Genomic DNA, 27,286 nt, shown 5'->3' with positions numbered 1-27,286 from the left:
GGACTATAGATATAGTCAAAACAGTAGAAATATGACTTAATGGCAGTAATTATTTAATTGTAGATTTATCTTTTTTGTTATTTTCTGTTTCTCTGGCCTGCTTTTGTTGCCCAAGAAATAGTAAGAACTGTATTTTCATAACTCTGTTTTATGTGTGCAAAAAATAAGTTGTCTTATTGTGAAACAGAAGCTTGGTACCTTGGTATTCAGTCCCAAAACAAAGGGAGAGCCAAGGAAGCTCAGGGAGCCAGAGACCAGACTTTCACAATGAAAAATCATAACATACATGAATGCAAAGTTTTAAACCACAAAGAATAGTAAAATGCAAATTATATGTAAAAGATTTAGTGAATGTCTGGCTGCAAAGGTTATCTGTTCTGAAATATAAATTACTGGGACTTAGATATGATTTTTTTTTTAATAGGAATGGTACATGAACAACTTACCAGGAAGAAGATGTTACCAGATCATGGCATTGTTTGAAATAGTCAGTTCTTAAGATCTTAAGAGTGAGAAGGGAATGAGCTATTATTTAGTCATATAGTCACTGTTACTTAATTATCCTATCTTAAAGAAGACAAAAGTGCTTTTGCAGTCAGTTTTATCATCTATGATTCTGAAAAGTCTTCACTTACATCTTCTGATGTGTCCTAAACTTTGTGGCTTTCTTCATATTGTTCTTTCTGTGAATACACTCATCCAATACAAATACTATATGACCACAGTAATTCTTAGAAGTGAAATGATTTTACAGACCACTGCATTTCTAACACAGAAATGTAGCCTTAGATGCTGTCTTCTCAAACAGATGGGTGCAAGAGTCTTGAACACTGCTAGACTGAAAACTTGTAGGGAAGAAAAGCAAGCCTTTAGAATGTGGATGGGGAGGTAGCAGAGTAAAGGAAAAACTTTCTACTGGATCAGAGTGTGCTTTGCTCTTTTAGTTTTCTGCATTTCTTTGCAAAGTTGTGCTCTGTCTCTTTTTTTTTTTCAAACAGAGCTTTGTCATTTTCCCTGGCTTTTCTTCCTGCAGTAAATACATTCTTTTCCTAAAGCCTTCTGTGTCTGGAGGCACAACGTGTAATTTGGGAAATAGGTGTTTCTGTCATGAGTGTACTTTAATGATGTTAGGTACCTGTAAAAGCCCTTCCTCTTATTTCCTGATTATATGCATATCCCTGTTATCTAAACTGACTTTCAGATCCAAGCTAGTGGAAAAAAAATTAGGATGCCCTAATCTTCTATAGTGTACTATTAGCTCCTTTTTAGCTGTGAAACTCCTCTTTGAACACTCTTGAACCTTGACAGGTAGTTTGAAAGAAAGCATTTATGCCAAAACCTTTACCTTATATACAGCACAGTATATTAATTCAAGAGTAAAGCAGAACACTCCACTATAATTTGCTACTTCTGTGATGTTTCAGCCTGAAGATCAGTGAGCCAGTTGGCAAAATTTATTACAGCCCAGTATAGGCATTCAGGTATCTAGTATCTTAGAGGATCCTTTTCCTAGCTTTGTGATTTCTTCAAGTAGCCTCTTTAATTTTGCCTTATTTCCACATGCAGAATATTTGCAAGTTTTCAAATGGAATCTGGAAAGTGAAGGAGGAGGTTTATGCTTTTTTGGTTTAGTTAGTAAAGTGATTTGTGACAGTGCAGTAGTTGCAAATATGCAGTATTTCTAAAAGGCATTTTAACCTGTCAAAATCATAGGAAATGAAGTCTTACACTTTTCATAAAATCATGGAATGGTTTGGGTTGGAAGGGGCCTCTAAGGTCATCCCATCCAACCCTCCCTTGCAGTAAGAAAGAACATCCTCAACTAAATCAATTTGCCCAGATCCCTGTTGAGCCTTACCTTGAATATCTCCAGGAATGAGGCCTCAACCACCTCCCTGGGCAGCCTGTTGCAGTGCTGCACTACCTGTTTGTAGGATATCTAGTAAAACCCTTTGTTCCTGTAACTGTTGACAATTTTCATGTATGAGACTACTTATTTAAAAAAAAAAAGTTTCAGCAAGATGTAGGCAAGATTGCTGGAAGCAATGGGCTGTAAGAACAGGTGAATGATCTTTACTTATTGGGACTAAAAGAATCAAAGGAAGTATTAACATGAAAGTGAGATACATATTAGGCCCCTATGACCTTGCTCACTGGTCAGTAAGTAATCATTAAATATAAAGAAATCGTAACTGTAGTGTCAGTATGGTTGTAGTTGTTCTTTAATCTCAGAAACTCACAGGATGATGGCATTCTTCTATAATTCAAATTAAAAATTGAGAAGCAAAATAGGTTATTTTTGCTCTGCTTTCTTAACTAGCTTAACTAGCTGGAATACAGAGAAGAATAAGAAAGCATATTTGATGAACAAGTGGCTCAGAGGTTGGTGCATCCAACATAACTTTGGATTCTTTGATATTGGGGAACTTCATCTTGCCACAGGTCTGCAATCAGCAGATGGGACACAACTATCACAGAAGGGGAGAAGGACCCTGGCACATGAGCTGGCTGGGCTTGTTGAGAGGGCTTTAAACTAGAATGGAAGGGGGAGGGGGTTAAACATGACAGCACCAGAGATAAATCAAAGGGAATTGAGGAAGGTAGGCTAGAGCTAGGAGTAAAAGCAGCAGCCCAGCTGAAGTGCATGTACACTAATGCACGCAGTATGGGTAACAAACAAGAGGAGCTGGAAGCTCTGGTGCTGGAGGGAAACTATGATATTGTCGCCATCACTGAAACGTGGTGGGATGGCTCACATGATTGGTGTGCTGTAATCAATGGCTACAGACTCTTCAGGAGAGACAGGCAAGGGAGAAAGGGCGGGGGAGTGGCTCTGTATATTAGGGATGCTCTGGATGTCATGGAGGTAGAAATCAGGGATGATCAAGTTGAGTCATTATGGGTGAGACTTAAGGCGAAGGCCAACAAGGCTGATATCCTGGTTGGAGTCTGTTACAGACCACCCAACCAGGAAGAAGAGGTTGATTTATTACTCTTTAAGCAACTGGAGGCTGCCTCAAGATCACCTGCCCTTGTTCTGGTGGGCGACTTTAACCTACCAGACATCTGCTGGGACTTAAACACTGCAGAGAAGAAGCAGTCTAGAAGGTTTCTGCAATGTGTGGAAGACAACTTCCTATCCCAGCTGTTACGTGAGCCTACCAGGGGGGCAGCCCTGCTTGACCTGCTGCTCACAAATAGAGAGGGGCTGGTAGGGGATGTGGTGGTTGGAGGCTGCCTGGGGTCCAGTGACCATGAAATTATAGAGTTTTCAATACGTGGAGAAACCAGGAGGGGCATCAACAGAACCTCCACACTGGACTTCCGAAGGGCAGACTTCAGCCTATTTAAGGAACTAATTCAGAAAGTTCCTTGGGAAATAGCCCTTAGAAACAAAGGGGTCCAGGAAGGTTGGACCTGCTTCAAGAAAGAACTCCTGAAGGCACAGGAGCAGGCAGTGCCACTGAGCCGGAAGATGAGCCGACGAGGGAGGCAGCCAGGCTGGATGGGCAGGGAGCTGCTGAAGGAATTAAAGATTAAAAAGAGAGTGTATCACCTTTGGAAAAGAGGGGAGGTGTCCCAGGAGAAGTTCAAGGAGGTTGCTAGGTCTTGTAGAGGAAAAATTAGAGAGGCAAAAGCCCACTTGGAGCTCAGGCTGGCCACAGCTGCCAAGGAAAATAAAAAGTGTTTCTTTAAATATATGAATAGCAAGAGAAGGGCCAAGGACAACCTCCAGTCCTTGTTAGATAGAGAGGGGAATAGAGTGACAAAGGATGAGGAAAAGGCAGAGGTGCTTAACACCTTCTTTGCCTCAATCTTCACTAGTGGGACAGGTTGTCTCCAGGACAGCTGGACTCCTGAAGTGGTGGATGGAGTCAGGGACCAGTACAGTCCCCCTCTAATCCATGAGGAAGCAGTAAGGGATCTGCTAAGTCACTTGGATCCTCACAAGTCCATGGGACCGGATGGGATCCACCCTAGGGTGCTGAGAGAGCTGGCAGCTGAGCTGGCCAAGCCACTCTCCATCATTTATCAGCAGTCCTGGCTCACTGGAGAGGTCCCTGAAGACTGGAAGCTGGCCAATGTGATTCCCATACACAAGAAGGGTCGTAAGGAGGAGCCAGAAAACTACAGACCTGTGAGCCTGACCTCAGTGCCAGGCAAGGTCATGGAACAGGTCATCTTGGGTGCCATCACAAAGCACCTACAGGATAGCCAAGGGATCAGGCCCAGCCAGCATGGGTTTAGGAAGGGCAGGTCCTGCCTCACCAACCTGATCTCCTTTTATGATCAGGTTACCCGCCTGGTGAATGTGGGGAAGGCTGTGGATGTAGTCTACTTGGACTTCAGCAAAGCCTTTGACACTGTCTGCCACAAGAAGCTCCTAGCCAAGCTGGCAGCTCATGGTTTGGACAGATTCACTCTGTGCTGGATCAAGAACTGGCTGGATGGCAGAGCTCAGAGAGTGGTGGTGAATGGTGCCACGTCCAGTTGGCAGCCAGTCACTAGTGGTGTTCCCCAAGGATCAGTGCTGGGCCCAGTCCTGTTCAATATCTTTATTGATGATCTGGACGAGGGCATTGAGTCCAGCATCAGTAAGTTTGCAGATGACACCAAGCTAGGAGCAGGTGTTGATCTGTTGGAAGGTAGGAGAGCCCTGCAGAGGGACCTGGACAGGCTGGATGGGTGGGCAGAGGCCAATGAGATGAGATTTAACAAGGCCAAGTGCAGGGTTCTGCACTTTGGCCACAATAACCCCAAGCAGCGCTATAGGCTGGGGACTGAGTGGCTGGAGAGCAGCCAGGAGGAAAGGGACCTGGGGGTACTGATAGATAGTAAGCTGAAGATGAGCCAGCAGTGTGCCCAGGTGGCCAAGAGAGCCAATGGCATCCTGGCCTGCATCAGGAACAGTGTGGCCAGCAGGACAAGGGAGGTTATTCTTCCCCTGTACTCAGCACTGGTCAGGCCACACCTTGAGTACTGTGTCCAGTTCTGGGCCCCTCAATTCAAGAAAGATGTTGAGGTACTGGAACATGTCCAGAGAAGGGCAACGAAGCTGGTGAGGGGCCTGGAACACAAATCCTATGAGGAGAGGCTGAGGGAGCTGGGCCTGTTTAGCCTGGAGAAGAGGAGGCTCAGGGGTGATCTTATTACTGTCTACAACTACCTGAAGGGACATTGTAGCCAGGTGGGGGTTGGCCTCTTCTCCCAGGTAACCAGCAATAGAACAAGGGGACACAGTCTCAAGTTGTGCCAGGGTAGGTATAGGCTGGATGTTAGGAAGAAGTTTTTCACAGAGAGAGTGATTTCCCATTGGAATGGGCTGCCCAGGGAGGTGGTGGAGGCACCGTCCCTGGGGGTCTTCAAGAAAAGACTGGATGAGGCACTCAGTGCCATGGTCTAGTTGACTGGCTAGGGCTGGGTGATAGGTTGGACTGGATGATCTTTGAGGTCTCTTCCAACCTGGTTGATTCTATGATTCTATGATTCTATTATTAAATACAATCCTGTCACAGAGCTGTCTGGCAGTCTTCTACTTGCACTCATGCTATCTTGCCAGAATATGTCAGTGAGTTTTTCTTATAGCATGTCTGTCTCTCACTTGATGCTGAGAAACTACCTTTCCTTTCTGCCTTCCTACAGAGGAAAAAAAAAGTGAGAGTGATGTAAGTAGAGATTGAAATTGGTGGTTCAAGCCAGTCTCACACAATCTCTTCCTCACTGTAGTATATGAGGAACCAGACCAGCATTTCTCCTGAGTATGTGCAGTGTGCTTTCTGGAGCACTGTTGCAATGTAGTTAGTGAAAACTCCACAGGAGCTGATGGTGCCCCAGTTTGACTGTATGCCTGTGTGCAAGGATGAGCCTTGGTTATGAAGGAACTGTTCTGTGGTTTCAAACATTGTATTTTCAGTGCTGATACTGCAATAACAGTATAATTTTAATTTCCTTATTTTTTCCTCTGGTCTACAGAAAAGAAATCTCTATTGTTAGAAGCACCACACATTGTTGGAAGATGTTTTTTCTGTACTTGTATGTGCTAGTCATGTCTACCTAAGCACCTAAAATTAGTCCTGGATCAACATTGAAAGAAATCTAGCTGAATTTGTTTCAATGTGTGGAGCTGCTTGGCGTGCTTTTGGAGTTCTACATCTTGTGATGTTTAACATCCTGTAAAATCACAACTGCATGCATGCACAGGCTGCTGCTTTAGATAAGCTTGAGTTTATAAAAGGTGTGAAAGCTGCATATTGAAGGCTGAAGATGCAATCGATGTATTGTAGTTCCATGTATTATTCTCAAATATGACATTACCATATGTGTGTTTTGGCTGAATCCTATACTTCTTTCTTTGTAGCTGTAAGGAATAACTTCGAGACTACGTAAGCATAACCGGTGTTAATCTCTTCTTAAGTCAATAGAGTGTTTCATAGAATCCTAGAGTGGCTTGGGTTGAAAGGAGCTTTAGAGGTCACTTTCTCCAACCTCCCTGCCGTGGGCAGGGACACTTTTCAACTAGACTTGGCTTCTCAAGGCCTAGGTCAACCTGGCCTTGAACACCCCCATGGAGGAGGCATCCATGGAGCATTCCTGGGCAGCCTATTCCAGGGTCTTTCCACCCTTGTACTGAAGATTTGCTTCCTGAGATCCAGTGTAAACATACTCTCCCTCAGTTTAGACTCGTTCCCTCTTGTCCTGTTGCTAGACACCCTTATGATAAGTGCCTCTCCAGCCTTCCCATAGTATCCATCCTTTCAGGTACTGGAAGGCAGCTATAAGGTTCCCTTGGGGTCTTTTCTTCTCTAGGCTGAACAGCCCTAGCTTTCTCAGTACGTCATTATAGCAGAGGTGTTCCAGCCTTTGGATCATCTTTGTAGCTCCAACAGCTGTGTGCTTTTTGTGACGGGGGCACCAGAACTAGATGCAGTATTTAAGGTGGGCTCTCAAAAGACCAAAGGGGCAGAATTCTCTCTCTAGACCTGCTGGTCACACTAGAGAAAGATCATTCATTTCAGAGGGCGTTAGTTAGAGTTAAGTTGAGCAGGAGCAACAATGAGAATTTAGTCGCTGATTAAAGCTGAAGAGAGAAGTAAGCAATAATGAATTAGGCTGTATCTGATGATTTTCAGTTCATGTTTATTTTCCAAAATAGCTTGGATGTCTGCTCCCTCTTTCCTGTACAAACCTCTTTATTTCCTGTCTAAGAGCTTTTTTACAGCTCAGTAAGTTTTCTGTCAGGCCAAACTTTATTTCAAAATTCTAACCTCTGAAAAATGGAGCATGGAGATAGCCCTTTTTCTTCCAATATACATGTTTAATTAAATACAGTTGTATCTCATTCCTCCAGTTTCTATGCTGTGCTCAGGAGGAAAATATGAGAAAATTCAGTTCCAACTCTGATGCTCTTAAGAAAAATGTGAGCGCCTCTTTTACAGATTTCTAAGGTGACTTCAGAGTATTAACTATTGTTGAAATAGGTATAGAGATCTGTGAAGTAACGATTTAAAATATTTTTTTAGATTAATTCAAACAGTTTCTTTATTTTGGCAGTAGCACATCAGTTTTCAGGGAGTAAAAGGGGCTTAAATGTTGTGCTGACTTAAGTTCACTCTTGCAGTCCTGAGGATAAACTCTCTAGAAAGAGCAATAAGGTGAGTCTGTTTATTGTGGCAAGTAACATTTGCTGGTGTTCATTTAAGCTCTTTACTATTATTCCTGACTTTAAGAGCACATCCACAACTTCTTAAGTGGTAAGTAGTTAAAAATATATCTGGGGAATAAAGATTCTATCAAAAAGGAAATTGAGGAAGCTCTTTTTACCTTACTCTTCAAGTGCCTATCCCATAAAAAGACTGCAAAGGATAGCAAAAAAATCATGCAATTGGGGGAATTGTCTGTAAGAGACAGTTACTCTTGCCTACAATTATGGTTTAATAGCATGAAGGCTCCCTAAAACACATCAGGAAGTCTGAAAAGAGCCATGAAAGTTCATCGGTTTTGTAGACGATGTGAAGTGGGGTGAAGATATTTCTGTGCCATTCCTAGATGATCCATGTTGGAACTGCAGCTTTCCTTGCAGTTCACTGTGTTTTGTACTGATGCTAGCATAGTCACAGTCTCAGCAGAGATAAGGAATCACTAATTTAAATGGTCATAACAAATGTTCTGATCTTTCAGGATGGAAGTTGGGTTACTCTAATGTTAACTGTTGTGAGGCTTTTCCAGGATGTTTTTCAGCAGCAGAGTAGTTCGGTAATTCTCATAAATGTAAGACTGGAAGAGATGGGAGTGGTCAGCCTCCAATAAGTTTTTTCTTTTGCATTTTGAAGATGAGAGACAAAACATCTTTCTAGAGTAAAAGGCTCTCTCTCTCTCCATGATGTATAGTCATCTTCTCTGCATAGGGCCTACTCTTCCCTGTCATTTGGGCATGCACTATATTACTTATGCCATAATATCCATAACTGTATGATGATATTCTCGCTGATATTTAGATAGTTTGTATGTATTCATACAAATAATAGTTTGCCACTTTAGTAGGCAATTCCAACTTTCCAGAATACTTATTCTTTTTGGAGTTGTGCATTTCTCTGAAGATAAAAATTTCATGAAGGGTGTTATTGTTAAGCTGATTTGTATTCCAGGTAACTGTTTGCTGAACAGGCTAGCTGGAATAATACTGAATTACTGAATTTATTGGCACAGCCCTAGCTTTAACTCTGTTTCCAAACGTTCCATGGTCTCACTGTTTGTTCTCATGCATGTTAACATTTAAAACTGTGTTCTGATGGTCTAACTCATTTATATTACATTCTGCACTGGATATTATGTGCGTGTGTTTTTAACATTCTAGTACTGGAAAAAGTGTTTTTGTTGTATTTAAGAAAATAAGGCTCTGGACTTTCCTGGCTTTTAAAGTCATGTAATGAGGATATAACAGTAAATGAATACTGTTTCTGTATAAATTTTAGTGCATGTTACATATACTTTTTTCCTACAGACATTGACGATGCTCAAATTCTTCCTCGTCCACCTCGAGTCAGACATTTTTCACAGAGTGAGGATGCTCCAAGTGAAGTGTTTGGTGCATTAAATGAGGATCAGCCACTGCCACGAAGCAGCAGCACCTCTGACATCCTGGAACCATTCGCAGTTGAACGAGCCAAAGGTGCAGTTCCTGTCATTGACAGTTCATCCCATCATGCTCCAAGTTTACAGAGTTCCACTGAGACCTCTTCAATGCATAGATCCACTGAAAGCCATATCACTGATACAAATAGCAGAGAATCCTCCTTGGAAGTTGGGGATAGTATTTATGACCATCTTTGTCATTTAATAGGGCCGGTAGAATTTGCAAACAGAGCCTTTGAACAAAGCCAATATGTTGACCTTGAAGGTGAAGATGATCTCCTTTCCTCTCTGAGACAATATCTTAAAGAAAAAGAAGAACTTTGCGGTAACTTTGAGATAGATAAATGTGAGACTTCTGCTCACGAAGTTGATACATCAGTAAATAGAAATTATAGATTTCCACTGGATGGATTAGAAAATAGAGATAAGACCAGTCAATGCACAAATAGCACCACTGTTACAGAAAGAGCTGATAACACAGAGCTGCACCTAGAACAACACCAAAGTGGCTTTATAAGTAATATTGCACCTACTCAAGTAGATGTTTTTACAAGAAATGAAGCGCTTGATAAAGCCAGACAGTTAAATGTTGATAAACAGTATGAAAGCCTGTTTTTTCATGGGTCAAGTAGTCCTAGCAGCAAAGAAGGGAAGAGACACCTGTACAGGCAAGCAGCTACTGAAGCTGACGTAGATTCAGATGTGGAAGCATCAGTAGCTGAAAAGCATAAAAATTCCCAGCTTAATGAAAAAGTCACCAACTCACGTGTTACACAGGCAAAGAAAATTCTTCCTAAAGCACAAGTTAACCCTCAGATGCCTCACATCACAGGTACAAGCAAACTGTCACCAACTAAAAGGAGTATATCTGAAACTGTAACTCATAGGGCTAAAATCATGAAAATAACAACTAAAAAAAGAAATAGCGTTCATGTTACTTTTAAGCCATCTACAGAATCGGTTCAATTTTACAATCCTCTTGAGAGCAAAGAGGCTGCCTGGAAAGCAAGACTTCGTAAACTTGGTGGCTTCAGTAGTAGTGGTAGTGGTGGCAACAACAGCAGTACCAGTGCAAGCAGCAGCCCACCACCTGTCATGGAGCTGGTTAGACCTGGAACATATAGACCTCTAGAGGCAAGCAGTGCTGCTCCAACTGGCAGCAAGCAAATTAAGGAATCTACAGATACTCAAGCAGCCGTGTGTCAAAAAGACGGGATCACAGTTAATCAGTTGCATAATCGTAATGCCTTTAGAGCATCAGGTCAGGAGTCAGCACAACAGCAGGGCTCCCTGGGTGGTGTTTATAAAACTGTTGTACATGCTCTTTCGAAGCCGAAGGCAAATGTTTCCCCACAGAGGCAGAACAGAATGCCAGCAGAGGCTCCACTGAGGGATCTGTACAGTCATGTAATGGGCTATTTTGGAAGGAAAGCTGCAGGTGAGCACTAACAGTGTGCAGAGCGCAAAAGGAGAAAAGCAGCACCAGTTTGGCTTAATGCAACTGAAGCAAGCTCTGATAAGCAATCAAAAGGCTTTGGGATGATCACTGCTTTCCCTGTTCGGTTATGCATGCGCCTACAGCCAGCTGATTTTTCTCCCAGCATAAGTTACTTTTATGTACTTTAAATTACTAATTTCCCTTTTCAAGATGTTTAGTTGAACCTCTTTGCTGCTGAAGACCATCAGGTTAGGGAAGAGGAAGAGACAGTAAATGACCTGATAAAGGATTAAGCCTTGAGAGTTTTAAATTTTTGTCCATCATGCAAAGCCTTAAAATCAGCCTACTGAGCAATTGGCATTTGTGTATCTTATAAGAATGTACTGTTTCCCTCTGAATGCAGTTTGTTTGTCAAAAGGACCTGGCTCTTGACCAGCTGGGTTGAACTAATTGTATTTCTGGTTCATTTAGTGTGTTTTCTTCTTCCTCCTCTTCCTCCTTCTCCAAAACAAAAAAGCCCTCAAATTTGCATTTGGAGGTCAGTTTAGATGACTTTAAAAATACAATCCAAACCAAATCTGTTACTGAAATTATTTCATTACAGCAGTTCTCTGAGTCTAATCATAAAGCTTGGCTTTTGTCTTTTTCAAAACATGGTGTAGGTCTCTCTGTATTCATTCATCAACATGGATGCAGTTTCATCTTGTAACGTCTTCCATTGCTTCTTTTTTTTTTCCCTTGGACTCATGGGTGTTCATGAAGGTCTCATGATAGTCTTTCTCCTGCTAACTATGAGATCTCTGTGGACTGATCAAAAGAGAAAACTGTCATTCTAATATCCATTGTCTTAGTCCATGTCACCTTAAATGAACAATGAATTAGCTTTCAGCAGTAATGCAGGTTTTCTTTTTTCCTATTGTTATGCTGGCATGATTAACAGAGGACTCTGTACTGCATCCTGCATCGAGATGTTAATGCCACCTTAGAGCACTCTTTGTAAGCATAGTACCACAAGAGCGTGACTGTCATGGGTCTCACAAAAGCAATTTGCATCCCTGCAGAATCTAGACCTCTGAAAAATAGATCTCTAGAAAGCACTAATTTTAGAAGTACCATTTATTTGAAATCTGGAAATCGATAACATTTTAATAGAGCCTCATGATTAGAGTAAGCCAACATTGTGGAATAGATCTTACAGAGAAAACCTGAATTGACATAACTTTAGGATTTTAAAGGTGAAGAGTATGAAGTGCAGTCTAACAGCCATAGTTAAATATAACACTGATAAATGAGTGAACTTGATTAATCATTCATAACCATTGACCATCCAGACTTTGAATTTTTATTCCATGTATATAACATTTTCTTTGCACTGTTTATACTAACTGCATACAGTGCCATGTTGGCATTTGTCATTAGTGCAATTCATACCCCAGTTTCCTTTTTCCACTACATTGCTTTTAATTAGGAATGCAATGAAGAAGGAGCCTGTAGGAATTGTATAAAACTTTGGGGATTTATTACTTATTTTTCATGATATGGAGGAAGAATATATGCTTTATTCTTAAAGCAAGCATTAACAACTTTGAGTAGTGCTTACCTATAAGCTTCTTGCTCTGAAAGGTGGTACTGGAAATCAACTAACCCCTGCTTAGTGGGAAGAAGAGGCAGTACTAATTCTTCAAGTAGAATCTGCTTTAAAAGAGAGAAAAACTTAAAATGCATGTTTAGCTATTTTGATTTTTTTACTTTGTGTTGATTAGCAGGTTTTTTTCATTTGTTACTTTTGGTTTTGAAACTACCTTGATATGTTCTTTACTATATACAGTTGTTCATTTGCTTTTAGCTAATAGAGAGGACATGAGTCAAAAGCTGCACCCTATTGATAGTGATATTGGCAGTAGCAATACAAATGTTCCTGACCTCATGGATGAATTTATAGCTGAGCGACTTCGCAGTGGTAGTGCACCGGTAAGTCTCAAACATCCTACCTTGCAATGTGCAAGTCTGCATATATATATGCAAATTATAAGTCAGTTCACTAAAATGTATCCATCTGGATTTTATGAAGCAGAAAGAATTAAGAGTATCACTTAATTTTGCCTTGCCATTTGTGTTTTCAAATCTATTAAACCTTCATTGAGAAAGCAATGCAGAAGTTACTGTCAGTTGAATATCTCATGGAATTAAAGAGCCTTAACTGCACCTGCAACTGCACCTGTAAAGAGCTTTGTACACAGACACTTTCAGAATAATGGTTTGTATGTAAATTTGTAGTCCCCAGTGTGGTGTGTAGTTAGGCACTATGCTGTAATATGGTAATGCTCTCTACAGGTATAGTCAACACAGCAGGCTATGAAACTACACCAGTCCATGTTTTTCCTTCACCTTTTTCTGAACTGACATTCAGAAGTGTCATGTTGTTTGGAATATTGTTCATAATACAGATTTTAATCAGTTTTAAATCAAGAATTTTTGCTTGCTGTTGAATGCCTACAGAACAAGATGGGTGATTTGAAGAAAGACACAGTTTATTAACTAGCAACTAAAGAGAGAGATAAAAAAAAAACAAACCCAGTTGCAAATGAAGAATAAAGTTCTTCAAAGCTGTTCAGTTCTTTATTCTGCTTAGAGTTTTGTGGGATTTTTAAGAAGTTCATTTTAAGACATGCTTCTGTAGAGGAGTTCCCAGCAAGTAGTTTAGTCGCTGGTAATGAAGGAGAGAAGATTCTTTAAAGCAATTGGAAAAAAATGTTATCATTTATAAGTGGTAGGAGAGAACCTATAGAGTTTGTCCCAATATATGCTTTTTTTTTTGTTTTTGTATTGAACTCATGTCTAGGAAACTTGATTGTTGCTGAAAAATATTCTTTTTAGTTAAGTCTTGACAGAAAGCTAACTTGAAGTATATAAAAAAGTGTTACCTTAGTCTGCACATTAATCAATGAGCAAACCTCGCAGCTGGCCATAAAAGAAAAGCGAGAGAGATCGAATACTGTTTGTTTTCACATAGATGGGTAAGAATATTGATTATTAATAGTTCAGGCTAGAGAATTAATACTTTCCTTAAGTAACAAAATCCAGCCAAATCTGCCGTTGAATTTGCAGTCTAGCACGTGACAATAGATATGCCTCCTTAAAACAGAGTATCAACCTACTAATTTTAGCCTGTTGGATCTATTGAATGCTAAAACCTTGTATCAAGAAAAGCTTGTCAGTCCAAGTAAATCTCAGATTTTACCTGATGCCTGTGTGGCACAGTCTGAATCCTTGCCTTTTAAGGTATGTGCCCAGGAACTAATCATGCAACTAAAACTTGTATTTACAAATTCTGATGAGCTTTTCATTTGCTGCTGCCTGTATAGCATTTTGGAAAGTCTTGGTTACGTATGTAGTGTGATGACAATTTGTGGTTTAGGTACTTAAGACTTATATGTTATGTTCTGAAACTTTCAAATGTGATATTGCTTTTTCTATTTTATGTAAGTTAGCCACTCAGGACTGTGAGATAATTTAAGTCTCCTCAATCTGTAGAATATGACAAGAAGAGGAAGCAGCCCTGGCAGCCTGGAAGTTCCTAAAGACCTTCCGGATATATTGAACAAACAGAACCAAATGCGTCCTATAGATGACCCAGGGGTGCCTTCGGAATGGACATCACCTGCCAGTGCAGGCAGCAGTGACCTCATCAGTTCCGACAGCCACTCTGACTCTTTCAGCGCCTTCCAGTACGATGGACGCAAATTTGAAAGCAAGTATATTTTTCCACAAGTAAAAACATTTTTGCTTGCTTGCAAATTGCCTTTTTTATCTTTGTTACACTTATGTGCCAGCATTTTTCTGTAAAGAGGTCTTTATTTCAGTTTCCCAGTGAAATCATTACCACATTATAGAGCAAGCAGATGTCTTCAGAGAAGCTGTTGTATTTATGGTGTACTAAACAAAAGGGCACTGCAATACTACTGTGTAAAAAGCAGAACAGCAGTGAACACAAGTTAGAAAGCAATATTGTCTTCTACCTGGAGAGTGTCCATCTGGTTTGCACAAAATAAGAAAAGGAAAGGTTGCTATTTTGGAAGTTAAACTTGAATTCTTATGAAAACACTTAAGTAAAACTTAAAGAAGGGCTTCTGATATTTTTATAGCTATAGATAAAATATTTGCTGTAGTATCATGGTAAAATTATTTGCTTTGTGAACATCACTGTGCTTTCTCTCGTAATTAATGCTTTTCATTTGTTCTATGCATCCATTTCAACTCTTGCACAATAGAAGGGGTCATTGTGGTTACTGGGGATTATGACTTCATGTATTGTGTAAGTGAGAAATAATATTTATATGCTAGAATTAATTCAACAAAGTACAGTTTTTAGATATGTAGATGTTATGCAACTAGATTATGATTTTCAAGCCTATACTTTTAACACACCTTTTTTTCTTGAGTGTTGAAAGCCATTTGTTAGAATATCATGCCCTAATGTTCAAAAATAACGCTTTGATAACCAAATTTGGTATTTCTTCTAGCTCATGAATTTTATAAATAAATTTCTTAACATATGTAATTTTACAATTTAATTTCTTAATATATGTTTCCATTACTTTGGCTGTATTGTCATGCAGGTGCACTTACAGCAACTTAGCAGCAGGAAGGACGTGCAGTAGGAATGTCTTCTCCAGAAGTAGTGGCAGTTCTGTGACAGAGATGAGAATATTCCTAATAGTGAATTGCTTTCTGCTGTTACATTTTTATGTATATTTATTTTGCAACATTGTGTTAGTAGCGCTGGAGATGCACTTGTGGATATTCCATGAAGGATTTTGGAGGTCTTTGGCTTTTGTTTTTTGTAGCAGTGTATTTTTAGGTTGTATGTTAATACAGTGCTTTCCTCGTACAGATTTCAGCTTTGGCACTGAGGCAGGAACACCAGCTTCTACTGACGTTGATGCAATTTCAGCGCAGCAACAGAGTGCTGAGGAGCAAGAAGTGGCCAGTCTAACTACTCTCCACATAGATTCTGAAACAAGTAGTCTCAATCAGCAACCATTGTCTGCTGAAGCTGCAACCATTACTGGTAAAGTAGTTTAAAAAAAAAAAGCCTGAAAAAATACAAACCAAGTCTAAAATACCCCCATATATTTCAGAAGAATGCAAGTTCCAGATTCTGCGATGAATCTATAGATAAGATGATTCTTGGATTTCAGAGGATTTTTTTTGATTGCTATTGAAAAGTAATAAATGAAATAGCAGAAGTGAAAAACCTTTGTCTGATTTAGCACCTCTTAAAAGTGTCTGTTACTGGTTGTCAAATAGCTAGTTTTTCCAGAGAGAGGTTTTTTTCTTGGAAGGCCTTGGCAGTGCTCTTTCAAACCAGTGTGTCACACTGAATTATCATGAGATACTTTTATATGTGATATCCTTCCACCTTAATCCCTCTTTGTATTGTTATTTGTGTAACTGGGAGCTTGTAATATGCAAAATGTTAATCAATACCTCTTTATATTGTCTGTTGTGTAACTGGGAGCTTTGAATATGCAAAATGTTCATTATTATGCCATATAAGATCAATTTCCATTTGTGTAACTTAGGACATTTTTTTCTTAATACTTTCCCTGTTGTTTTCATTAAAAAGTAAACCTGTTAGGAAGCAGTGTTTGGTAGCCTCGGTTGATGAGGCTATTTTAAAAGACTTACTTTTGTATTGCTGTCCCTAAGACTGCACCAGTTTACTTTGCAGCTGTTCCTTGAGAGGACAGCAATTAGGTTAGCAGCCAGAAGGTGATGCAGTTACCCAAACTGAACGGACTCCTTTCTGAAAGAGAGAATCTTCCTCTCTGAGGAGTGTTTGGAAGAAGTCTCTTGCCAGATTCTGTAAAAGAAGTAAAGATGTCCTTGGTCATTTTCATGCTCGTTCCATCACTGTTACTTGCTACCGTTTCTGTTACAGCCTTGGGAACAAGTATACTTCCCTGTGAAAGCTTATACTTACATGCAGAGTCTTAATTACTGTGTGAAATCAAACCCTGCATTTTCTGAGATATTGAAAGACATCTTTACTTCCTCTGCTACAATTTTCACTTGCTAAAAGAGCCTTTCTCCTGAAAGAAGCATGGTCTTAGCTTTCTTGGATGTTGTTGTTCAGCTTGTTCAACAATGTTCAGCTTGACTTTCATTGTCTTCATTTTTCCTTTGCTGTGTGCTTATTTAAAGCCATTGCAGCCAATCTGTTCCTTTTATGTGTTTGTTTTTTTTTTATGTTAACAATTTCATTACTGTTTGGTCTTTTTGTCCAAGTTTGCCCTGTAATTGAATTCATAAGATGGTAATCAATGACTGAGTTGTCCATTGTGAGATTCTGTGGCTGTCTCTCTTCTTATCGTTTGGACCACTGTTTTGAAGAGGTAGCTTTTGTGTATCATATGCATTTGGTTGTGTTTCCCGAGGAAGCAGGACTCGTGCAATTACTACACCTCTCTTCCCCACCACAACAATGCTGGAGCTCATTGTCTAATTTCTGCTAAATTGGCATACAAGTAAACAGGAGAATATTCTTTTCTTCAAAGTCTATGGAGTGTAGGCAGCTGTCTAGTGAAAACTGCATGTATGCAGAATCTCATGACAGGGAGGCTAAAGTGGAAATTCACTGTGTTAGTTAGATACCAGCAAAGCCATACAGAAACTCAACCTCAAAATGCACTCTCAAGAAATGAGTTTTCATAGAATGGCTTTGGTTGGAAGGGATGCTAGAGATCATCTACTCAAACCTCCCCACCATGGGTAGGGATGTCTCTCAATTAAGTTCTCAAGGCCTCATCCAATGTAGCCTTCAACACTTAACCCCCAGGAGTTTTCAGTGGTTCTGCCACTTAGAAAACTACCTGTTTCTGAGTAGTTTTACTTTGAAGGTATTTTGAAGGAAGTTTTTTTTGCTTGGCATACAGGCATGATTTCATATTCTAAACAAATGATTGAGTTTACTGATTGCTATTTACTCAACCTAGAACAAGTTGAAGCTGTAGTAGTCTCAGTCAAATTTGGGTTTGCTTATGTGAAAGCATCTTTCAGTGCTTTTTAGAAGACTCCAGTAGCTCAGCAAGTTTTCCATATTATTTCTATCCATTCTCTTTCATCATATGGCTTCCCTCCACCTCTTTCTGTGCTTTGCTCCCCCCCATTTAGTTTAGATAGAGTCCTTTTCAGTTTAAGAGTGTAATAGGGTTTTTACCGCTATTTCTGTTTTGATAACAGGGATGTTTTCTATCAAGTTATTAAATTAATTTATTCTCTTTGCAAGAAAGAACATCCAAAAACTTGAGTAAATTACTCTTTTAAAAGACTTACTTGTGCATTGCTATCCCTGGAGTTCAGTTCATCTCCAACACTGAACTCTACATGTCATTCTAGTAACTTTTTGGTCTCAGTTACTTTAGATATTAAGTTAAAATTAACAGATCTTAATTCTTCCATTTTTAACATGTGCTGATGTGTAGACATATATGTGGTGAATATCTGTTCTCTTTTTCATACTATCTGACTGAGCTCAAATTTTTATTGTGATATTTAGGCAAATTCAGTAAAAGAAAGTAAGGTGGTACAGAAGAAAAGTACAAGCACCTGTGCTCTCTCCACAGAGACCAAATAGATGCTTAAAGGTGCTGCCTTTGCAGCACTGCTGTTTGAACACCTTTATTTTCCTGTTTTAGAGGAAATAATAATAGTGGAAATACAGAACTTTCCTCAGCCCAATTGATATATAAACATGAAACGCTGTCAGTTACGGGTTTGAGCTTTTACTTATCAATTAACTTGTGTGTTCCCATAAACCCGGGAAAGCTGTTGTTCCATGAAAACATCTAGTTAAATTTCTCTTCAGCCAAGCATTCTGGTAAGGGAACATGAAGAGAAATTTGACTAGTTTCACAACAACGAGAGAGCTGCAGACCAAACACATTTAAAATCACTTGCACCTAAGATAGCGATCTGTTAATCCATGTACCTGTCTGATATTGACGTTCATCTCAGCTTTCCTGCATGTAATTTGTTTTCTTTCAGAGCACCATTCAGAGGCTGATCTTCTTATAGTTCTTAAATCTTTTCTTGCCCAGATGTGATATATAGAAGTAGTTCAGTTTTTGGGGTTTGTTAATGCTGTATTTAGACAACATTTCAGTAGCTCAAGAAAATAGAAAAGGCTTTTAAGGTAACTGTTAAAAATTGCATTTACAGGCTCTGAAAGTGCTTCTCCAATCCAATCTGCTCTTGGATCTCGATCACAGACACCCTCTCCTGCCACTCTTCATGCAGATCATATTGAGCAGAAGGATCTGCACCTGGATGAGAAGCTCCACCACTCTGTTTTACAGACGCCAGATGACCTAGGCAATATCTGGAATAGAAAATATAAACCTGTTCTTTCTTTCTTTCCAATGCCATGTAGCGAAGTAGTTAGTATCACAGTAGTTGTAGAGAATCCTGTACAAGAGTATTTCATCTGTGCTTTAAAAGATTTTATTACAGTGATTTAAAAGCACCCCAAAACCTTTGGCATTATATTTTACATTTCATTGAAACTATTAGCAGTGAATTAAGAGTTCACATGTTTGTAATTGTTCTTTTTGATGCTTAGAGTCATGGCAGCTTAATCTAGTATGTTTTATCATTGATGTACAAATATTAAGACATAATTCTAGAGTAATGTTGTAGTTTCTCCTTGGAAGTTTGGTTCTTTTCCCTTTCATATTTAAACAAATCTCTAATTACTTCAGCTGCCTTAGCTATTGAATTCTAAGGTGTGTTTACTTTGTAAATACCAAGTTCTCATTTCTCCCATGTTTGGTCTTATGGAGACTAAGTTCCTGTATATGTTTGAGGCCCTTTGAGCAACGTACCAATGGACAGAATTGTAATGCTTTTGCTTTGTAGTTTGAAACCTACAGCCCAGAAACTGCTAGTGTCTCTACCACAGTGGTCCAGATCTTCAAAACAAGAGGCAATGCAATTAGCCTGAATTCAGATTTAATTTCATTTTGTATGCCTGTGGGAGCTGCAACTTTTTCAAATGTCAGCACTTTCTGGTGCTGAGGTGTTTTGAAAATCTCTCTGAGAGGGACAGAAAGGAGATTCTGAATGCCTGCTGCTTTAAAGCTCATTAGCTAGTTTAGTGTGCCCATTCAGATTTAGTGTGTCTGCCTAGCTAGGTAAGAGTGAACTGAGCAGACTTCAGCCATTGTTGAAGTTTTTCTTTAGTCACTGTTGAAGTTTTCTTTATATGGAGAAACAATATTAATCATTTTCCACCTTAGAAAACCCCAGTTTACTTGTATGACACTGATGTGTAGGGAGAACTAGGTGAGAGGCTGTGGTATTAAGTTACTGAATGTTGCCTCACCACTCATGCAGACTTACCGCTGAAAGAACAGCAGACAGATGCAAGTTTACTCTCACCTTTCTCTTCAGTTTGCAATCAAATACATTTGTAGCAAGTTCTAAAGAAAAGAATGTTTTGTTTTTATTGGGAAAATAATAGAAAGATGAAATGTAGTTTTACATATAAGCAGGCAAGTGGAAATTCGTTGCCTCCAAAGAAAGCGAGACAGCAAAAGTGGCCTCACTATGTCCATCAGATCCTTCTCAGGGCTTTAATAGTAGACTTAAATGGGTTTTATAGAACGAATGTAAGAAACAGGGCAATTCTTTCTCTACAGAGTTTGGTATAGACACATAGTTAACTATGTCCAGTGCTGAAGTGGCTCAGTGAGTTAGAAGTATGTTGCTGTGAAAGCCTGATCGTTTTTTCCCTCCATTTGGTTTTAAGAAAATTCTTTAAGTAATAGTTATATCACAGCAGTATTTTTTTGGAGAGGTAGGTCTCACTATACTGTTTTCTTCCATTACAGAAACTACTGAATTCCCCTCAGAATGTTGCAGTGTGATGGCTGGGGGAACTCTTACAGGATGGCATGCAGATGTTGCTACTGTGATGTGGAGGCGAATGCTAGGAATTTTGGGAGATGTGAACAGCATCATGGATCCAGAGATTCATGCCCAGGTTTTTGATTACCTGTGTGAACTATGGCAGAATCTGGCCAAGGTAAAAGAACTGGACCTCTTCACCAAGCTGACCTGATAGGGCAGGATTTTCAAAAGGGGAAAAACACCACCTTGTATACTTACACCACTCTAAAATATTTATCTTTTTTGTTTTGAATAATTGCAGATAAGAGATAATCTTGGTATTTCAACAGATAACCTAACTTCACCGTCTCCACCAGTTTTAATTCCACCACTGAGAATTCTAACACCATGGCTGTTCAAGGTAAATTTGGACACTTAGCAATGAAACAGTAATAAAGTGCACTTAGATGTGGAAGTGTTTTAAAGTGACTTTTTGATTTATTAATAATAAATACTGTTCTAAAACTGCAGGCAACAATGCTGACTGATAAATACAAACAAGGAAAACTACATGCTTACAAACTCATTTGTAAGACAATGAAGCGAAGACAAGATGTTTCGCCAAACAGGGATTTTTTAACTCATTTCTACAACATAATGCACTGTGGACTTCTTCATGTCGATCAAGTGAGTTTAATTATGAAATTTTAGGTTAATACAAATAGTATAAATAAAAACAAAATTGTTTTCTCAAAAGCACTTTGAACTTTCTCTTTGAAAATATCCGACTCATCCTTTTTCTAAACTTTGATAAATTGCTCTCAAGTTCTTGGTTGTAATCAAGAATGCTTTTTTTAAATGTATGTCTCATTGCTGTTTACAACTACCTATAGGAAGGCTGTAGCCAGGTAGGGGTCAGTCTCTTCTCCCAGGCAACCAGCAACAGAACAAGGGGACACAGTTTCAAGCTGTGCCGGAGGAGGTTTAGACTGGATGTTAGGAGGAAGTTCTTCACAGAGAGAGTGATTTGCCACTGGAATGGGCTGTCCAGGGAGGTGGTGGAGGCACCGTCCCTGGAGGTGTTCAAAAAAAAGACTGGATGAGGCACTTAGTGCCATGGTCTAGTTGACTGGCTAGGGCTGGGTGCTAGGTTGGACTGGATGATCTTGGAGATCTCTTCCAACCTGGCTGATTCTATGGGCATCTCCATTTTTTTCCCGCTAATAACCAGATTGCACTGCTTTTCTTCCTGAAACATACTGTGTATGGCCACCAGGAGTAGGGAGACAGTTGTGCTCCTGGACTTGACACTGATGAAGCTGCAGTTTTGGGCCACACACTGTAAGGACATTAAGGTTCTGGAGTACATCCAAGGAAGGGCAACAAAGTTGATGAAGGATATAGAAAGCAAATATTCTGAGGAGCAGCTGGGGAGCTGGGGTGATTTAGACTGAAGAAAATGAGGTTGAGGAGAGACCTTATTGCTCTCTACATCTACATGCTCTCTACATACTACTTGAAAGAAGGCTGTAGCAAAGTGGGGTCTGGTCTCTTCTTCCTAGGAATGAGTGACAAGATAAGAGGAAATGGCCTCAAGTTTCACTAGGAGAGATTTAGATTGGATACTAGGAAAAATTTCTTCACTGAAGGAGTGGCTGAGCATTGGAACTGCCCAGGGAAGTGCTTAAATCACCATTCCTGAAAGTATCTTTTTTTTTTAAATGTAGATGTAGGTCTTAGGGATATGGTTTTGGGGTGGACTTGGCAGTGTTAGGTTAATGGTGGGAGTCTATGATCATTGAGGTCTTTCCAAACTTTAGTGATTCTGTGATATTGCCATTTTTTTATATATCACTACTATTGAAGAATTAGTGAAAGGAGGAAAATGCTCTTTTTATGCCTTTGTGTGCATTTGAGATGCATTTTAATAGTTGAAATGTTTTATACTTTTTCCAATACTTTTAAAGCAATTGCATCCTGTACATTAAATTTAAAAACTGCCTCACTGTGCCTGCAAAAACATAGTATGCTGTGTTGGATAGATGTATACCCAAAATGTTACAAAACACTTCACTACAATTCCTTCTCTGTTTTGGTTCTATATGGGAATGTGCAAGAGGTTAAACCTTCTTTAAAATTATAGACAGATAATAGTTTTTGGAGAGGATTTAATTGTGTTGTTAAGAAGCTGTAGTGTAGTTAATTATCTCCTGTACATATTTAAATTACTGAATGGTAGGGGTTGGGCAGGACCTCTAGAGATCTTCTGGTCCAACCTCTCTGCCAAAACAGGATCACCTAGGGCAGGCCACAGAGGAACACATCCAGGCAGTCTCCAGAAATGGAGACTCATTTATAGAACTCTTAAAAGCTAAATTTAAATGTGTAAGATGTGATCTGCTATCAACATCATAGAATATGATATTAATCTATAAAGTATACCACAGTTTAATTATACTAATATGAATATACTTATGGAATTTATCTTCTTGTGCTGCTTTTTGTTCAGTTATTGCCACAACAGATTTGTTTTCTTGCTTTTTCACTTTCCACCTTTGATAAATACTTTGCTTTTTCCCATTCTTTGTTCTTCTTGTTGATACTCTTAACTTTTTTCCCTTTTCTTCCTGCAAGGATATTGTCAATACAATCATCAAACACTGCTCTCCTCAGTTCTTTTCACTTGGTTTGCCTGGTGCCACCATGCTTATTATGGATTTCATTGTGGCAGCAGGGAGAGTGGCTGCTTCTTCTTTCCTCAATGTAAGTATTCATCAGTTCATTCATGTTTGTGTGCATGGAAAGGGTTTGAGAGAAAACTGGGCAGTATTTAGTCTTAAGGTGTGAGCTTCTCCCCAGCAGTCAACGTAATGGTTAGCAAATACAGAACCTGTCAGTGGTTTACTCTAGAACACTACAAATGCAAGTCTCTATAGAAATGTGAAGAATGCAGAAGTGTCTGTTGAAGCAGAGATTCTTGTTTTACTTGGAATTGTGACTGTCATTTACCTGTGCTTTAAAATGTTTTAAAACAGATGTCCATTTTGACAGTACCTTCATTTTAAAAGTACATTTATTCCTCCATATCTCTGCTTTGCAATGACTTGGCTCAGGCTTGAGTACTCAAATCTGCTAGTGTTTTTGCACTATTTGGATGTATTTCTCATTTTGTTACCCAGGCAACTTCAGCCTTATATAGTAATACTGGTATGATTACCTAGGTGCTGTTGGCCTTGCATGACTGTACTCTCTCAAAGTTTCCCAATACTCCTTTCCAATTGTCTGCAAGTTTTGACTGTTTCTCACATCATTCCCCCTCTAACCAACTATGAAATCCAGCCTCCCTCAAGGTACACTTTGAAGCCTCTCTCAGCTTCTTATGCTGTTACCTGTCACATCCAGCAATGCCTCGTGTCATGTCCAGTAGTTTTCCACATCCTGTTTGATTAGCTGAACCTGAGACCCAAGCCTAGTTAGCAGCTCAGTCATTTGTCTGTACTCCTAACTATTCCTCCACTTACTTTTGACCATCTCGGAAAATGGGAGCATGGGGTATGCCTGAGTAGTGATCCATGGGGTTGTGGTCTCAGTTTGCTCACCTCTAAAGAATTTGCAGGTGAAAGAAAATGACTGTGTAGAGTTTCAACTACTGTTCTCTCTTAAGGCAGCTATAGATGTCAACCTCTTGATTGCAGTAAGAATATATATTTCCCACCACCTTTTTTTCCTTTGTTTTAGGCACCAAGAGTTGAAGCACAAGTTCTTCTAGGATCTCTAGTCTGTTTTCCCAATTTATATCATGAACTACCAGCTCTTCACCCAAACATTCCTGACATTGCCGTGTCGCAGTTTACAGATGTTAAGGTAGAAATTTTAAGCATATTTGGATGGCATTCAGCAGCCAAATACTTGTCTAATATGATGTTGTTGCAGGATATACTAACTAAAATGTTAAGATTTTCATATTCAGAAATAATTTCATATTATCAGGATCAAAATCTAACTTTATACTACTACTTGTCAAACTTTAGACTACTAAACATACTTTATAATTGCTATGAACTTAATGATACAATGGGTTTGTATGTTTGTGAAAGGAAGTTATGTGCTGTCTCACCTTTTGGAGCCTATTCTCTACATATTTAGTGAGCTGAGACAAATTGATTCAAGATACAACACAGAATCAAAGAGTGGTAGGGGTTGGAAGGGACCTCCAGAGATCATCTAGTCCAACCCTCCTGTTACAGCAGGTTCACCTAGATCAGGTTGCATGGTAACACACACAGATACATCATTTACTGAGAATTCACAAGTGGTGAAATCTGCCTGTGTTTCTCTGTGCTTTAGAAAACCTCTCTACATCAATATATTCTTCTAGACAAAAAGCAAAGATGAATGGAGACCTTACTTTCTCTGTCATAACACAGAGTTGGATAGTATGCCAGCATTCTGAAAACAGGCAGAGCTCATTTTGTATGTTTGATTTCTGTATAGGTGTCAGGTTGATTAGTATGCCTAAGAAAGGCTCCCTGTAACTTTCCAAACTGTTTCAATTTAGAGAGATATGATGGCTTGAAAGCTACTTTATACTTCACTCCCTTCCAGGGACTGACTTTGAATATCTTCTTTTGTATTTCTATTGTATAGTGGTCATTTAGGTGAGCTTTATTGAGAGGAATCGACATCAGTTGAGTCAAAATTCTTCTTGACATGTTTAAGGCACTATAGTGACTTATTCTGTAGCTACTTGCAAAGACTTTTAATCAGCATGATTTTGAAAAAAATGCTTGTTTAAACCTCAAAGTAAAAGATTTTTTCTGTGATATCTTTCAGCACTATTCACAGATGGTAGCTTTGGGGAGTCTTTTGTTGTGTTTCTTTTGACAAGAGTTGGATAAATGGTTAATGAGCAGAAATTAGAGCAGTAACCTATAGAATGGTTTTGGGTTAGCACAATAAGAAGCATCTGGGGTGGACTAAGATCTTGGAAGAGTAGTAAGTTCAGCTGACTACAAACCTAGAGACTCAACAAAACAACATGCCTGTGTGTGCTGTAATAAAATTCTCTTTTTCTGAATGCTTCATGTGATGGAGTTATTGGTAAATCAGTGAATGCCTTCCTCTTTGTTTTAGGAGCTCATAATTAAAACTGTGTTAAGTTCGGCAAGGGAGGAGCCATCTGGTCCTGCACGGTAGGTTATCAAAGAAGAGCTAAAATAATAGATTCTTTCACTGTACTCTTTCAAGGTGGAAATATTAGAGACCTTGAAGTAAAAGTTAATGTGTCTATTTTCCATGGTTTTCTTTGACACTATCACAGCAGGTGAATTTGAAATAGTTTGTAAATAGACATATTGAAAGGACAGACAACTTCAGTCAGATCAAATGCTGATCTAGCCCAGTATCCTTTCTCTGATAGTGGACAATAGGTAAAGGGGAGTGCATGTGTATGTATATATGGGTGAGAAGACGTGCTGTATGCTTTTCCAGCTTACTCTGGTGTTCAGCTCAGGGATTTTCTGTACTAGAGAACCTTTTTTTTTTTTTTTTTTTTTTTAGATTTTTTTTTTGCTTTGATTAAAGATGAGATTTTTTTGTGAGGGAGGTGTGGTTATTTTTTATAAGGCCACATGATTTCATTTGAAAAACAGAAATAATGCATGGTGGATGAGCCCTTCTTTACAGTATGGAAAGGAAGCAGAAAATACTGAGCTAAGCATTAAACAGGGAGTGATTGGCCTGGTGCTTAAACCTAGGAATCTTCATTAAGTGAAGAACTTCAAAGAGGACATTTACCCAGTTTTATGTTTCTTAATTCACTTAGGATCTTGTTCCTCCTTATCCATCTCCAGGACCTTTCAGTCCTACATACAGTATTGGAACAGGAATCCATAATGCCTGCTAAGGAAGAGCACAATTGTGTGTGTTATGTATTTGGATGAAGTGTTTATATCTGCTTAACTAATACACTGTCAGTTCACAAATGCAAAATGTTAGAACCACATACCTGAAAAACGCTACTGGAAAGATCAGCTCGTTGAAACTTAAAACCTTTTGCTGGAAAACCAAGAGCAGTTTTCCTCAGCCCGTTTACCTGCTCTTTCTTTGAGCTGGTAGTATCTTTCAACACAGGGGAAGGAACTGTTGAGATAATTTTTATTTCATTTTTCATAATCTTTAACAGAATAGAATTCTAAAAAGCTCAGTTTAAATCCATTTGGTTCAGAGCATTATTACTGATCTTTTGGCACTGAAGCACACAGTATTTGCATCCACAGGTCTGGCAGTGTGGCTGGAAAGAAGAAAACGTCCTGCTTGTCCCCATAGTCTGCCTGGCTGTGAGGATGTGTATATAGGAGCAGAGGCACATGTGTATGTGCAGCCTTTCAGAAAGCAGAATTATGCTGCCACCAAAATGCAAAGGTGGACACTGTCTGTAATAACATTAAATGAAGATTAAAAAGGAATAGATTCTCAATGTATCTTTGGGTTCCCTGTGCCCCTCTTCTGGGGTCAGAAGGGTGTATCTTCATTGTGGGGATGATGAGGCTCCTGAAGCTTGCCTCAGTGGCAATTTATCCACTGTCTTCTGATAATAACCTTCTCTGATGCCTCTTGCTTCACAGCAGTACAGAGTTCATCTGTATCAGAGGTCATATTTAGGTTCAACATTATGGTTTTGTTGCACTGAGTCAGCCACTGGTAGGGCCTGCAAATTTCTGGGAGAGAACTGAGATTTCTTGGAACTTAGGGACATGCTTTGTGCATCTCTAGCAAGTCTGAGTACTGCTGTTCTCTATTCCTTATCTCTTCCACAAAAGCTCA

At 39.3% G+C, this 27,286-nt stretch overlaps 1 protein-coding gene across 3 annotated transcripts in view; it reads left to right on the top strand.

The window, feature by feature from the left end:
- Nucleotides 1-27,286, top strand: part of RALGAPA1 (Ral GTPase activating protein catalytic subunit alpha 1) — a 145,074-nt gene that overhangs the window by 41,809 nt on the left and 75,979 nt on the right. For 2 of the 3 annotated variants that reach the window (XM_064148965.1, XM_064148955.1), the window contains 11 exons: nucleotides 9,002-9,169; nucleotides 12,417-12,541; nucleotides 14,105-14,321; nucleotides 15,465-15,641; nucleotides 18,794-18,946; nucleotides 20,464-20,657; nucleotides 20,784-20,882; nucleotides 20,993-21,148; nucleotides 23,096-23,224; nucleotides 24,200-24,325; nucleotides 25,595-25,653. In XM_064148965.1, the coding sequence (XP_064005035.1) occupies nucleotides 9,002-9,169; nucleotides 12,417-12,541; nucleotides 14,105-14,321; nucleotides 15,465-15,641; nucleotides 18,794-18,946; nucleotides 20,464-20,657; nucleotides 20,784-20,882; nucleotides 20,993-21,148; nucleotides 23,096-23,224; nucleotides 24,200-24,325; nucleotides 25,595-25,653 (1,603 nt within the window). Of the gene's footprint in view, nucleotides 1-9,001; nucleotides 10,571-12,416; nucleotides 12,542-14,104; nucleotides 14,322-15,464; nucleotides 15,642-18,793; nucleotides 18,947-20,463; nucleotides 20,658-20,783; nucleotides 20,883-20,992; nucleotides 21,149-23,095; nucleotides 23,225-24,199; nucleotides 24,326-25,594; nucleotides 25,654-27,286 lie in introns of all 3 variants that reach the window. The other variant, XM_064148946.1, reaches the window with a different exon arrangement.

This window comes from Pogoniulus pusillus, chromosome 1 (genome assembly GCF_015220805.1).
Source record: "Pogoniulus pusillus isolate bPogPus1 chromosome 1, bPogPus1.pri, whole genome shotgun sequence".
NCBI lineage: Eukaryota > Metazoa > Chordata > Aves > Piciformes > Lybiidae > Pogoniulus > Pogoniulus pusillus.
This window is presented reverse-complemented; position numbering and strand designations above follow the sequence as displayed.